The sequence below is a fragment of the Anolis carolinensis genome, unplaced genomic scaffold (genome assembly GCF_035594765.1).
Source record: "Anolis carolinensis isolate JA03-04 unplaced genomic scaffold, rAnoCar3.1.pri scaffold_13, whole genome shotgun sequence".
Taxonomy (NCBI): Eukaryota; Metazoa; Chordata; class Lepidosauria; order Squamata; family Dactyloidae; genus Anolis; species Anolis carolinensis.
Genome location: NW_026943824.1, coordinates 1,381,192 through 1,396,030, shown reverse-complemented (window position 1 = coordinate 1,396,030; position 14,839 = coordinate 1,381,192). Strand labels below are relative to the sequence as shown.

The 14,839-nt window shown below is 43.1% G+C and overlaps 1 protein-coding gene across 2 annotated transcripts in view; it reads left to right on the top strand.

Annotated features, from left to right (window-relative positions):
- The window catches only part of fscn1 (fascin actin-bundling protein 1), a 39,977-nt gene that overhangs the window by 19,618 nt on the left and 5,520 nt on the right, over positions 1-14,839 (top strand). The window contains exons 4-6 of one of the 2 annotated variants that reach the window (XM_062964138.1): positions 12,695-12,851; positions 13,219-13,340; positions 14,454-14,621. In XM_062964138.1, the coding sequence (XP_062820208.1) occupies positions 12,695-12,851; positions 13,219-13,340; positions 14,454-14,621 (447 nt within the window). Of the gene's footprint in view, positions 1-12,694; positions 12,852-13,215; positions 13,341-14,453; positions 14,622-14,839 lie in introns of both variants that reach the window. The other variant, XM_062964137.1, reaches the window with a different exon arrangement.

Here is a 14,839-nt window from a genome sequence, read left to right as displayed (position 1 = left end):
CAGCGAATTCAATGAAAGCAAACGAATCCTCTCGTTGGGTCCCGCCGCACAACCAGCGTTCCCGCAAACTACCCAATCCGGGCAGTCCCTTCATTCATCTTATCCATAAAATTTGCCGCTTCACCTTCTCTAGTCAGGCAAAAGTTCTTTTTTCCTCAGGCCCAGTTCTGCCCTCTATCTTCTTTATCTTTAAAATAGTGATGGGCGTCCTATCCCAGCCGCAGCCAGGAAACCTCCACCGCACTCTGCCTACCTCAGGTCCTCCTTGACTGATCCGAAAGGGTCCTCTTACGGGACCTTTCGACTGTCCAGAGGGTCCCATGGTTTTGCACCTCACTGGCCTCCAACCATCAGCAAGGGGGAGCTGCCAAAATTCGGCTCAACCGAGCGCCTGGTGAGGTCGGAACACTGGGCTTATGGGAAGGTAATTTAGTCAAGAAAGGTGAGCATTCAATTTGAGTAAAATACGGTATATGACACATACATCCATGCCGTGGGCATCCCGAGTTCAACGGAACCATATGATACCAAGCTTTCTCTGCCATTCAGAAATAGAAAAAAAATTTAAGTCTGTAAAGTGGAAACGTATTGGGTGCAAGGCCATATGCAGAGCTCTCCTTTTCAGAATTGGGCAAGCCATAAGAAAACCCATTGAGATGCATTCTCGGGTACATCTGCAGCCATGCGCATGCGTATCCGTGCCAAGGCAAAGCACATTGGTGGGTGGTCGAAGGACCTTTTTGTCTCGACCAAATGGAGATGGAGCCACTGCCCGTCTCCTAATTACTAGAAGAGCTTGGCAGATGGGGACGGGCCACCGAGCATCTGTTCCTCATTAGGGTTAAGCCACTGGCCCTTCAATGGGACGCCAGACGGGTGGCTCGGAGGAGAAGGCCTCCTGGAAGGAAGCCTTTTGTCACCTGTGAGAGAGGCTGGCTCCCTTCCAGAGGAAGCGGAGCATCAATCGCCCTTGTCCGCAAGCAGATGCTCTGGAGAGTGTGGAAACCACAGAGGAGACAACAACAAAGCTCAGGTTCAAAACAAGGTGGACTTCTAGCCCACGGTCCCTGGTGTTGGAGACTAGCCCGGAGGGGAAGTAAAGGAGAGAATTCCAGGAGAGCAATGAAACAAACCTTTTATTATTATCGCAGCTGATGATAAGGCGAAACAGCCGTAGGTACCCATTTGTGGGTCCATACCATGCAAATGGCCGTCGCAACATGTGCGTCGCAAACAAAGAATTTTATATCTCGACTTATCTAGAATTGACCAATGGCTGAGGATCTTCCCCACCTTCCACACCCACTTGGCATAAGTAATACCTGTGACCTCACTTGTTGATTTCAAGATGACTTTTGGTCTTGGAACTTTCTGGAGAAAGGCACCACGCCCCCAAGAAGGGAGGGGCACAGGCCCTGTGTGGCACATACTACTTTGGTTCATACTACAGTATTTTATTTTATTTATTACAATATTTATATCCCGCCCTTCTCACCCAAAAGGGGACTCAGGGTGGCTTACAATAAATATACATACAATATTATACAATACAATACAATAAATATTATATACAATATAATACATACACTATAAATATACAATTATACAATACACTATAAATCAGTTAAAAAATTAACTTACATCAGACATTCATAAACACATTATAAAATACAGATAGGCGTGTTCAAGTCTCACTTATCCAAGACTCCCTTATCCAAGCTTCTGGATTATCCAAGCCATTTTTGTAGTCAATGTTTTCAATATATCGTGATATTTTGCTGCTAAATTTGTAAATACTGTAATTACAACATAACATTACTGGGTATTGAACTACTTTTTATGTCTAATTTGTTGTATAACATGATGTTTTGGTACTTAATTTGTAAAATCATAACCTGATTTGATGTTTAATAGGCTTTTCCTTAATCCCTCCTTATTATCCAAGATATTAGCTTATCCAAGCTTCTGCCGGCCCATTTAGCTTGGATAAGTGAGACTCTACTGCACTACTTTGGTTCATACAAAGTGCTTCTATTGTCTATATAAAGGCTATATGATATATGCAGAGGCAAAGCTATGTTAGGCAAAAGTTTACTATTTTCTGGCTTATGGTCCCTACACTGGTAGGTCAGGAGAACTTCTCTGGTCCGTTCCAACATTTGGACCCGCATTGTTGTTTGTTGTGTGCCTTTTGGTTATTTCTGACTTATGGTGACACTAAGCTAACCCCATAACAACATCAGCAACCACAATAGTACAGTGCTAACTCTGTGGCTCCGTGCGCACTATGGTTCCTGGCACAGCGCAAGAGCGTTGCAGTTGCAATAAGGTTACATTTCCCTTCCACACCTGTTCCTGTCCCAAGAGCATTCCGCTTCCCTTCCAACAGATCTTTGTTTTTGCATTAGTATTATATTTTTGGAGGTATTTTGTTTTGCAATTAGATTTTAGGACTGCAATGTCCAGAAACCTTAAAGCTGAAGGTTTGGGCATTTAAATTAACTCCTCCAAATGGGGACATTATCTGTTTTCACGCAGAGTTTTGTGCATTGCAGCCTGCTTCTCACATATTGCATTCTCGTTCTGATTCGTGCATGGATTTTCCCTCTCCAACGATGGAAAATCTCCAAATACCAGTGTTGAGAAACAGGAACGATGGGGAACGAGCTGCATATAATTTCAGGTTGGAATGAATGACGTGGCGAGGATGTTAACCAGGAACCCGCCTTGCTTTCCTCATCTGTTTGCAGCCTTTGGGGGCTATTATTACAGCGAAATAATTCTCTCCGTGCAATATCCCTGGGGCCCTGAGTTTGGCTGTTGTTCATGTTGCCAGATGTGGGCCTTTTCCTCTCTCCGCGGGAGATCAAGTTTCCCATTCAAAATCAAGCAGCCATTTCCTCTGTTTCTAGCCGTCAGAGATGTCACGTCGGAAGCAAAGCTATATTTGCACTCATCTGCGAAACGTAGCTTGGTAGGAACCCTTCCAACCTGAGGCTGGGTTCGGGTTCTGAGGGGCTTCGTCTAAGACAGGGGTCTCCAAACTTTTTAAACAGGGGGCCAGTTCACAATCCTTCGGACCGTTGGAGGGCCGGACTATAGTTGGCCATCGAGCAATAATAATAAATAATAATAACAACAACAATAAAAAGGAGTGTTGGAAGAGACCCTTTGGGCCATTGAGTCCAATCCCCTTCTGCCTTTGTGCACCGAAAGCACAAGCAAAGCATCCCTGACAGATGGCCACCCAGCCTCAATGTTAATAATAATAATAATAATAATAATAATAATAATAATAATAATAATAAAGATGGTTGGAAGAGACCCCTTGGGCCATTGAGTCCAACCCCCTTCTGCCTTTGTGCACCGAAAGCACAAGCAAAGCATCCCTGACGGATTGCCACCCAGCCTCAATGTTAATGTTAATAATAATAATAATAATAATAATAATAATAATAATAATAATAATAATAAAGATGGTTGGAAGAGACCCCTTGGGCCATTGAGTCCAACCCCCTTCTGCCTTTGTGCACCGAAAGCACAAGCAAAGCATCTCTGACGGATTGCCACCCAGGCTCAATGTTAATAATAATAATAACAATAATAATAATAATAATGGCTTTAAGAGAAGAAGAGACCCCTCGGGTCATTTAGCCCAACCCCCTTCTGCCCTTGTGCCGTGGGGGCCGGATAAATGGCTTCGATGGGCTGCATCCGGCCCTCGGGCCTTAGTTTGGGGACCCCTGGTCTAAGAGATCCCCATAGTCCATCTTGATGAGTCTTCGCTGCCTTGCAGACTGGGAGAGGACCATTGCAGATGCTGGGAATACGAGTGGGACCCGATCCCTGGGTTTCCACCCTCTTGTTCCAACAGCTGGTGCCGGATCCCCCACTCCATAGATCTGGATAATCTCTTTAAAGCCCCCTAAGCAATCTCCTGCCACTCTTATCTTGCAGCCAAGCCCCATGGATTGATATCATTAGTGCTCGTCTGCTTTGCTAGGCAAGCGCTTTTGGAAGAGGCACAACCAGGTTATTGATATAGTATGGCTCCTGTATCCACAGGACCAGAGCCGTGGTTTCATTTTTCCACATCTGGGGGAAAATATATCTCTAGGCATTTTCTAGGTCCTACAGTGCGATTCTGTGGTATCCTTGGGGCAGAATTGCAATAGAGTTTGCTATTATCCGTGAGCCTCCTCTCACACCGAACTTACACAGGAGCTTCACACAGGAGCTTTTACAGCAGCCTTCACACTGGAGCTTCACACACAAGGCCCTCAACCTGGGGCTTCTCCCACTGAAGCTTACTCGCATCAGGCCGCCTTACACTGAGGCATTCCAACACTCCAACACAAATAAAGTTCTTAATACTTCCTTCTTTGCTTCCACGCTGGGCTTCTTTCTCATGCAGATAAACAGCTTCGCTCTCACAGAGCCTTCTCTCACACCGAACTTACACAGGAACTTCACACAGTAGCTTTACACACAGCAGCCTTCACACTGGGGGTTTACACACAAGGCATTCAACCTGGGTCTTCTCACACTGATGCCTTCTCACATTGAGGCCTCTCTCACACTGAGGCCTACTAAGCTACAGGCACACAGACTGATGTTATTTCTTCCCTTGGAGGATTTTTTCGGAGAAAAATAATATGGTTGCACTATTTACAAGAACAAGGTTTCCATAACACAAATAAAGTTCTTAATACTTCCTTCTTTGCTTCCACACTGGGCTTCTTTCTCATGCAGATAAACAGCTTTGCTCTCACAGAGCCTCCTCTCACAATGAACTTATACAAGAGCTTCAATAGCTTTTACATACAGCAGCCTTCACACTGGAGCTTCATACATGTCATCTTCAACCTGGGCCTTCTCTCACCGATGCTTACTCACACCAGGCCTTCTCACTCTGAAGCCTACCTCACTCTCCTCAGGGCGACGTGGACTTATTTAACGCCTTCAGTGCTTGACTCACATTTTTGTAATTAAAAATAGATAGTTAATTTTTAATATTTCTGACATATCTCTCCCCTCCATTCCAGTCTGGGAGTGGCCCTTTTTCGGCAACCCTTCATTGTTTTGCTATGAGAGACCACTTTTGTACAGACGAATCCTATCGAATCTTATCGTGTTTTATCATCAGCCTGTTATTTATTCCCTCCCTCTTTTAACAAACTGATAGCAACGTGTTGTGCTATCCTTCCCAAGCTCGGCTCCACCCGCCTTGCAAATCCCGGCATTAGAGCGGCAGAAGATTGCTGACATCCCCCCACGCGAAAGATTGTCTAGCCTCGGCTCTGATGGCTCTCCATCTTTGCAGCCCATCCTTGCTTCTCTTTGTGAGACGACAACGTTCGGCGGCTTCAGAGCCCTATCGTGAGGTTGCTTAGCAACCACCGCGCACATCCCAGCTTGTCGTCCGTGGTGACTAAGCTTTGCAGAGCATCGGGGTGGGCTCTCACATGGGGCACACTTGCCACATTTTGTGCCAAAAGAATGTACAGTTGAGGGCTGTGTCACAGGATGCTAGTACATTGTCATGAATACTTCTCAAACTTTGAAAAGCGTTAAAAATATTCTTTTAATTTTGCCCACAATGAGATATCCTAGACCAGTGGATCTCAACCTTCCTAATGCTGCAACACCTTAATGCAGTTCCTCATGTTGTGGTGACCCCCCAACTGTAAAATAATTTTTGTTGCTACAGTAGAGTCTCACTTATCCAACATTCGCTTATCCAACATTCTGGATTATCCAACGCAGTCTGCTTTTTAGTAGTCAATGTTTTTGTAGTCAATCTGTTCAATACATCATGATATTTTGGTGCTAAATTCATAAATACAATAATTACAACATAACATTACTGCGTATTGAACTATCGTATATACTCGAGTATAAGCTGACCTGAATATAAGCCGAGGCACCTAATGTTATCACAAGAAAACTGGGAAAACATTGACTCCAGTATAAGCCGAAGGTGGTAAATTTCAGAAATAAAAATAGAAACCAATAAAATTACATTAATCGAGACTTCGGTAGGTTAAATGTTTTTGAATATTTACATAAAAGTCTAATTTAAGATAAGACTGTCCAACTCTGATCAAATCATTATTCTCATCTTCTTCAATGTATCCTTTTAATAATAATAGAGTAAAATAATAAATGTAATACTAACAATAATATCAGAGTGAAATAATAAATGTATTATTAATAATAAAAATAGAGTAAAATAAATGTAATACTAACAATAATAATAGAGTGAAATAATAAATGTAATAATACCAATAAAAATAGAGAAAAATAATAAATGTACCATATATACTCGAGTATAAGCCAGCCAGGATCCTCACCCGAGTATAAGCCGAGAGGGGCTTTTTCAGTCCTAAAAAAGGGCTGAAAAACTAGGCTTATACTCGAGTATATACAGTACTTTTTCTTTCAAATTTGTTGTATAACATGATGTTTTGGTGCTTAATTTGTAAAATCATAACCTAATTTGATGTTTAATAGGCTTTTCCTTAATCTCTCCTTATTATCCAACATATTCGCTTATCCAGTGTTCTGCCGTCCCGTTTATGTTTGATAAGGGAGACTCTACTGTACTTCATAACTATCATTTTGCTCCTGTTATGAATCGTAATGTAGATATCTGATATGAAGGATGTATTTTCATTCGCTGGACCAAATTTGGCACCATCTCCTGATACGCCCAAATTTGAATACAGGTTAGGGGAATTGGTGTTGTTGTTTGGGAGTTGTAGTTGCTGGGATTTATAGTTCACGTCCAATCAAAGAGCATTCTGAATTTCACCAAGGATGGAACTGGACCAAACTTGGCACACGGAACTCCCACGACCAACGGGAATTACTGGAAAGGTCTGGTGGGCATTGGCTTTGGGAGTTGTAGTTGAGCACTGTGGGCTCAAACCATGATGGATGTGGAGTGTGGTGGTGGCACATGACTCGCCTTTCTTTAATGTGCCAAACGCACTGCTCCAAATGCCTCGCCACGGCACCTGGGCAGCAACAGGTGACAAACAGGCTTCAAGCTGAGACCCAGTTAATTCCTCCTCCGGCGTAAACCTGGGAACGGGCAGCGTGAATTATCGCATTATCCACATGAACGCACAGCTGGCATAATGTTGGCATGCGAATAAATGCCAACCCTGCAAGGGCCGTGGCGCTCTGACAGGGCGAACTTGGATGGAATGAGAGGCCAAAGTGAGGGTCTTGAATGCAGGCAAAGAAAAGCATGGGTCCTGGTGGGGTTAGGCGACCTAAAAACAGCAGATTTCAGCATTGGTAAAGTGTAGGAAATGCCTATGTGGGAACAAGTTCCCTTTACCAGAAGTGTTTTGGGTTTTGGAAGATCTGTTTTTGCATAGGCATCCATAATAAGTCTCTTTGAATCTCCTTTAAGAGAAGAAAGCAAGATATCATCATCATATTGGAGATCAGACCAAAGTTTAAACACAAAATTAATGTACACCTTATACTCAAGTTTTCCAAAGATCTCGCTTTTTAGACATACGCCATTTTGCAACACAGTAATTCAGTGTTATGTATACCTTATACTCGAGCTTTCCAAAGATCTCGCTTTTTAGACATACGCCATTTTGCAACACTATAATTCAGTGTTATGAGTGAACCTGTGGTTAAGCCAATCCTTTATAAGACATACTGATATATATGTACCTTGTAGTAACGAAACATATGGGGACAAAACAAAACTGAAGATACTCATGCGCCATTTCGCAACACAGTAATTCAGTGTTATGAGTGAACCTGTGGCTAAGCCAATCCTTTATAAGACATACTGATATATATGTACCTTGTAATAACAAAACATATAGGGACACAACAAAACTGAGTGAACTCATATGCCATTTTGCAACACAGTAATTCAGTGTTATGCACACCTTATACTCGAGCTTTCCAAAGATCTTGCTTTTTAGATGTACACCATTTCACAACACAGTAATTCAGTGTTACTAGCGAACCTGTGGTTAAGCCAGTCCTTTATAAAACATATGGATATATATGTACCTTGTAATAATGAAACATATGGGAACACAACAAAACTGAAGATACTCATGCGCCATTTTGCAACACAGTAATTCAGTGTTATGAGTGAACCTGTGGTTAAGCCAATCCTTTATAAGACATACTGATATATATGTACCTTGTAATAACAAAACATATGGGGACACAACAAAACTGAAGATACTCATGCGCCATTTTGCAACACAGTAATTCAGTGTCATGAGTGAACCTGTGGTTAAGCCAATCCTTTATAAGACATACTGATATATATGTACCTTGTAATAACAAAACATATGGGGACACAACAAAACTGAAGATACTCATGTGCCATTTTGCAACACAGTAATTCAGTGTCATGAGTGAACCTGTGATTAAACCAATCCTTTATAAGACATACTGATATATATGTACCGTGTAATAACGAAACATATGGGGACACAACAAAACTGAAGATACTCATGCGCAGTTTTGCAACACAGTAATTCAGTGTTATGAGTGAACCTGTGGTTAAGCCAATACAGACATATAACTAATGTCCCAAGGTTGGAAGTAGAAATGCATACATTCCACTATTCCGTTCCTGGAAGGAGAACCAAGAGGCCATTCAGTTGTCCCTTAGACAAATGAGTTCTCTTGCACCCGAAGGATAAGGCAGGGCTATGAGTGTGTGCGCCTATTTATAAGTCACCACCTCCCGACCTTTGGCAGATGTTATTTCCCTGAAAGGATGGGGCCTGATTGCTCTGCTCCATTCCGTCTCGCAGGAGAAGTGATGAAAATCCTTCCGTTCCTTAATGCTCCGACTTGCATTCCCAAAACAACAACCCAGCAGCTGGTTTCCTCCTCCTGCAACAATCCATGGGAAGCTGAGACGTCGTCGTCGTCGTCTTCTTCGCTGCAGCTGTTTGCTTTGGGGCTCGGCTTTCTCCCCTCCAATCAGTTTTTGGCTCAGGACGGTTCCCAGAAGGGAGAGCATTGTTTCCGCCTTGCGTTCCCCGGATTTGGCATCGGCCAGCCACCTGTCGCATTTCAGTCAGGGTTGTATTTCGCCTCAATGTCTCAGTCTGGCACAAATGCCACCTTCTGAAACCCCGATTAGCTCTGCAAAGAGGAAGATTTCGGGATCTCAGGCAATGGAGACTTCCAAGAAGATGCTAACCTTGCCAAATGGGGAGGGAGGGAGGGAGGGAGGCTGCTTGAAGGCATTATCTAAGGAACTACCAAGGGGAGACCTTGAGATGGTTGTCTGTGGAGTCGCTAAAGGGAAATCATGGGCTTCCTTTAGCTGTTTTTGTTCTCCGGTGAGTCACATCCTGGAGAAGGTGATGTCTATTCATTCCGTGTCCGCAATGGTTATACCACCAAAATGGGTCCCACCCCCAGATTTGTTCGATGGACTACAGTGCCATGGGAATGATAGGAGATCCCATCCAGGTCCATTTGGAGACATTCAGCCCTGTTCTTCTTTGGAAAGACCTCCTCAAGGTCTTGGGTTGCTGGGCTCCTTCCAACATAGCCTAGGTCAGTGATGGCCAACCTATGACACGCGTGTCAGCACTGACACGCCTAGCCATTTTTGCTGACACGCTGCCGCATTCAGATGGATTGGATGACTAATGTCTTTTGTGGCCAAATTTGGTGTGATTTGGTCCAGTGGTTTTGTTGTTTACTCCATGGGAATTATGCACATTACATTTATATATACATATATATATACCATTCTAATATTATTCTATTATTATTATTATTATTATTTTATTATGACACAGCAAACAAGATAGACATGCTGGATTTCGTTTCACAAAACCACAAGTCGAACACTTCCCAAGTGCCTAGGACTGTGTGATGTATTTTCGGATGATGCGTGCAGATCCCAGTAAGGTGGCCTTTTGCAGTTGGCAGATCGTAATTTTGTCAATGTCTATTGTTTCCAAATGCCGGCTGAGATCTTTTGGCACGGCACCCAATGTGCCCATCACCACCGGGACCACCTGCAGTGGTTTCTGCCAGAGTCTTTGAAGTTCAATCTTGAGGTCCTGAGAGCGGCTGAGTTTTTCCTGTTGTTTTTCGTCAATGCGACTGTCACCTGGGATGGCGACATCAATGATCCAAACCTTTTTCTTTTCCACAACTGTGATGTCTGGTGTGTTGTGTTCCAGAACTTTGTCAGTCTGGATTATTATTATTATTATTATTATTATTATTATTATTATTATTATTATTCATTATTCATGACTACATTGAAACTACAATAGAGAGAAATCAGCGTGGAAACTGCACGAGGTACCATAGATTGTTGTACATGGAAATAATGGTAGGAAATAGTTTTTGATTTATTGAATACAGTTATATATTACAATTATATATTTTTGTTATTTAAACTATATATATTGTGAAATTATGGGTTTTTTTCTCGAAGTGACACACTACCCAAGTCATGCTAGGTTTTTTGGTGAATTTTGACACACCAAGCGCAAAAGGTTGCCCATCATTGGACTAGGTCATCCCATTCATGTCAAACTCCGTGAGAGTCAGTTTTTCGCCTGCCTTTCTCTCCTTCTTCCCCTCTTTCCCTCAACTCATGTTGCTGCATTCTGCATTCCTCTTTGGGTTGAATATGCTTTGGCTCCTCCAGCCAAGGAATGCCGAATCCCAGATGTGAACGAACCGCAGCTGTGGAGCCTGCAACCGTCCATCTGAGGGAAGGAAGGAAGGGCTTGAAGGAAGGACTCCAAGGGTGTGGAAATGTGAAACGATGGATGAGAGTGGACCCAGGTGGAATGAATGACCGGAAGGGACCACAGAGTTGCCCTGGAAGTTCTGGAAAATGAGGAATGGTTTTGGTCCTCCAGGTCAACTGCAATGCAATATATGGAACCACCTGGAGGACCATGGAAAGACTTTCAGGTGATCCCAGGTCACAGGGACATGATTGCATTATTAATTCTGTACTTTGGCTTTGGGCACATTAGCTGGATGCCAGATCACAACCTCTTTTGTCGTCTTTTGATCTGAAAAGAAGCACGAAGCACCTTTGGTTCGGAGGCCACTTCTCTTCTAATCCAGACTTTTAAAGCCGGCGAGCTCTTTGGGGCTCGAACAGCAGTGCGCCCTGTGTGCGATGTGTGCCTCTCCAAGTATCTGGAGGACAAAGCTTGCCAAATATGTCAGGGTTGGTGCGCTGCCATTGTGTGCGCATGGAGGCTGCTTCTGCTGACAAAGCACTTTTGCTCAGCGCTCGGATTCCTGGCTGCTGTTTTGTCTAGCTTTGCAACAAACAAGGTTGTTTATGGGACTCTTTCTAACAGGCTCAGCTGGAGTGGCACAATTCTCAGAAGAAGACTTTCCCTTCTTTACTTTTCAGAGATCTCAACGCCGCTCTTCTTCGCTATTGTGTACATTAGATATCGCTGCCTTTCGAAGGTCTGGCAGTTTTCCCTCAATGTGCCAAAGACTGAGATCATAGTTGTGGCAACTGCCCATAGTTGTCCTTTTCGTTTCCAGAAATTTGAAAGTGACCAAAAGACAAAGGCTCGTTTGTAATGCCTTGTAAAATTACCCTATTAAAGTACAGTAGAGTCTCACTTATTCAACATTCACTTATCCAATGTTCTGGATTATCCAACGCATTTTTGTAGTCAGTGTTTTCAATATATCGTGGTTTTTGGGTGCTAAATTCATAAATACAGTCATTACTACCTAGCATTACTACATATTGAACTACTGTTTCTGTCAAATTTGTTGTTTAACATGATGTTTTGGTGCTTAATTTGTAAAATCATAACCTAATTTGATGTTTAATAGGTTTCTCCTTAATCTCTCCTTATTATCCAACATATTCGCTTATCCAACGTTCTGCCGGCCCATTTAGCTTGGATAAGTGAGACTCTACCGTACCTTGTATAGCTCAACCACTAACTTTGAGATGGCTATGTTGGTGTATTTTTGCTTCAGTAGCATTATTTACTCAATGTAAAGACCCCTTCGCTTTGGCTGAAGACATTCAAAGTCAAAACATGACCTAGAACTTACCCATAGTGTGAAATACAACTGCAATGTTGCTGTGTTGCATGGAGGTTGCATAGGTCTAGCATAGTCAACATGTTGATGTTGGATGCAACCAAAATCCTATTTTAGTCCAGGCTAATGAATTGGATCCAGTAAACGTGTCTACATGCTGTTTAACAATTGGTTGAGTGACTCTACTCTAGTTGGGACTAGTCAACAGAATAGCTTGGACCTATAGTTTGTGTTTTCTGGGCTAAAAAGATCTGGAAATGCCACCACAATTCTGCACCAAGAAGAGTTAATTTCTATGTTGTAACAACAATAGAGTAATTCTATGTAGCCATGAAAGGCAAGGAGCTCTCATAGAGGAGACTCGTAGAGTCAGAAGATTCTCTATGGACCAGTGGTTCTCAACCTGTGGGTTCCCAAGTGTTTTGGCCTACAACTCCCAGAAATCCCACCCAGTTTACCAGCTGTTAGGATTTCTGGGAGTTGTAGACCGAAACATCTGGGAACCCACAAGTTGAGAACCACTGCTGTAGACTATCAGGTCTAGCTACCTATTCAATGCATGGCCTTCAACTAGAACATCCATGGTTGACTTTTCCCACTCCTTTCTTTCTCTTTGCTTCCGATCTAGGGATGGACCTTTCAGCCAACCAGGATGAGGAGAGTGATCAAGAAACCTTCCAACTGGAAATCAACAAAGAGACCAAGAAATGCACCTTCAGGACTTATACTGGGAAATACTGGACCCTCACCTCCAATGGCGGGGTGCAGTCCACTGCCTCAACTAAGTGAGTCCTCCCAGGGTGGTGGGAATGCTGACTTTCCAGGGCTTAAAAAGTTATGGTAAAGGTTTTCCCCTGATATTAAACTCTAGTCGTGTCCGACTCTGGGGGTTGGTGCTCATCTCCATTTCTAAGCCGAAGAGCCAGCGTTGTCCGTAGACATCTCCTAGGTCATGTGGCCAGCAGGAATGCATGATGTGCTGTTACTTTCCCACCGGGGCGGTACCTATTGATCTACTCACATTGTCATGTTTTTGAACTGCTAGGTTGGCAGAAGCTGGGGCTAACAGTGGGAGCTCACCCCGCTCCTTGCCTCCATCTTAATAGCCTATCTGTCCTTTCTTTCTCTCTCTTTCTCTTTGTGCCACAGCAGGAATGCCAACTGTTACTTCGACATCGAGTGGTGCGACCGGCGCATCACGCTGAAGGCAGCCAATGGCAAATACGTCACGGCAAAGAAGAACGGGCAGCTCGCGGCCTCTGTGGAAATTCCCGGTAAGGAGTCTTAGTCCCAGGTGGGCATGTAGAGATGTTATTGCTCATGACAACAAGGGACGAGGTTGCCATGAGATTGTACAAGAAAACTTGAGGAGTTTGAAAAATTGTGTATTTTGTGGAACATAGCTCATTTTCTGCACAGATGTCTTGTTTGCCCAACTGGATATTTTTTTAGGGGAAAGAGAAGCACTGTTACCTTCCCACCAGAGCGGTACCTCTTGCATGTTTTTGAACTACTAGGTTGGCAGAAGCTGGGGCTAACATTGGGAGCTCACCCCGTCCCATGGATTCGAACAGCCGACCGTCTGGTCAGCAAATTCTGCAGCTTAGTGTTTTAACCCGCTGCACCACCGTGGCCCCAAAAGCAGATAACCACATAAAAAAGAAATAAGTAACCACAATGAGTCCCAAATGTTTAGCTCAGGAATTGCTGACTTCCACAATGTTTCACCAATTCCTCTCGTCTATGACCTTTAGCCGTACTGGCTGGGGAGGTTTCATTTTCATAGTATTGATTTACAACATTTGAAAATATGAAAAGACAAGTTGATAATTTGGACAGGAAAAAAAGGCACTAGTAATCGGGGGGAAAAATGATCCTGGGATATTTATTTTGCCATAGAGAAGCAGACTTACAAATGGAAGAAAACTAATCCGGGGGGAAGGTTCCTCCCTAGATGCAATCTGGTATAGATATGGATGGAAGTCAAGCCAGACAATTTATTATTAATTTATTATTATTTTTTAAATTACCATTTTCCTTTCCCTTTCTCCCCCTTTTAATTTCCTACTTTCTTATAACCACAAATGTTCTCCCACTTTTATTGTTATCTTTTGAAAGTTTAAATAAAAACTTTAAAAAAAGAAAGAAAAATAAGTAACCACAATGAGTCCCAAATGTTTAGCTCAGGACTTGCTGACTTCCACAATGTTTCACCAATTCCTCTCGTCTATGACCTGGGGATGATGAGAGTCATAGTCTAAGATGCTTAGAAGATGCCAGATTGTTGGCGGTCTTTGTTGGGCATTCCTGAGTCATGGATGTTTCTCGTGATGACAATTAATATTGCGATATGAAGTCACCCAACCCATCCTTTCTCCGGCGGACAGGTGAGACCGAGTCCTTCCTCATGAAGCTGATCAACCGGCCGATCATTGTCCTTCGAGGAGAGCATGGCTTCATTGGCTGCCGGAAAGTGACCGGCACCCTGGATTCGAACCGATCCTCTTACGACGTCTTTCAACTGGAGTTCAACGATGGCGCCTACAATATCAAAGGTATTAATGTCATGAAAACATACATTACCTTACATGGGTCAGATTGCGTTCCCTGCAAATCTGCATTCTCATGATACACCATTTCTTTCTATCTCTTGGAGGAAGAATTGGGTAACCAAACCCTGCATTCCTGTCGTCTGCCACACTTTCGGAAAATAAGAAGGTCTCTTTTATAGCGATTTTCTTCTGTTGTTCCAAATTGATTAATTCACCACTGA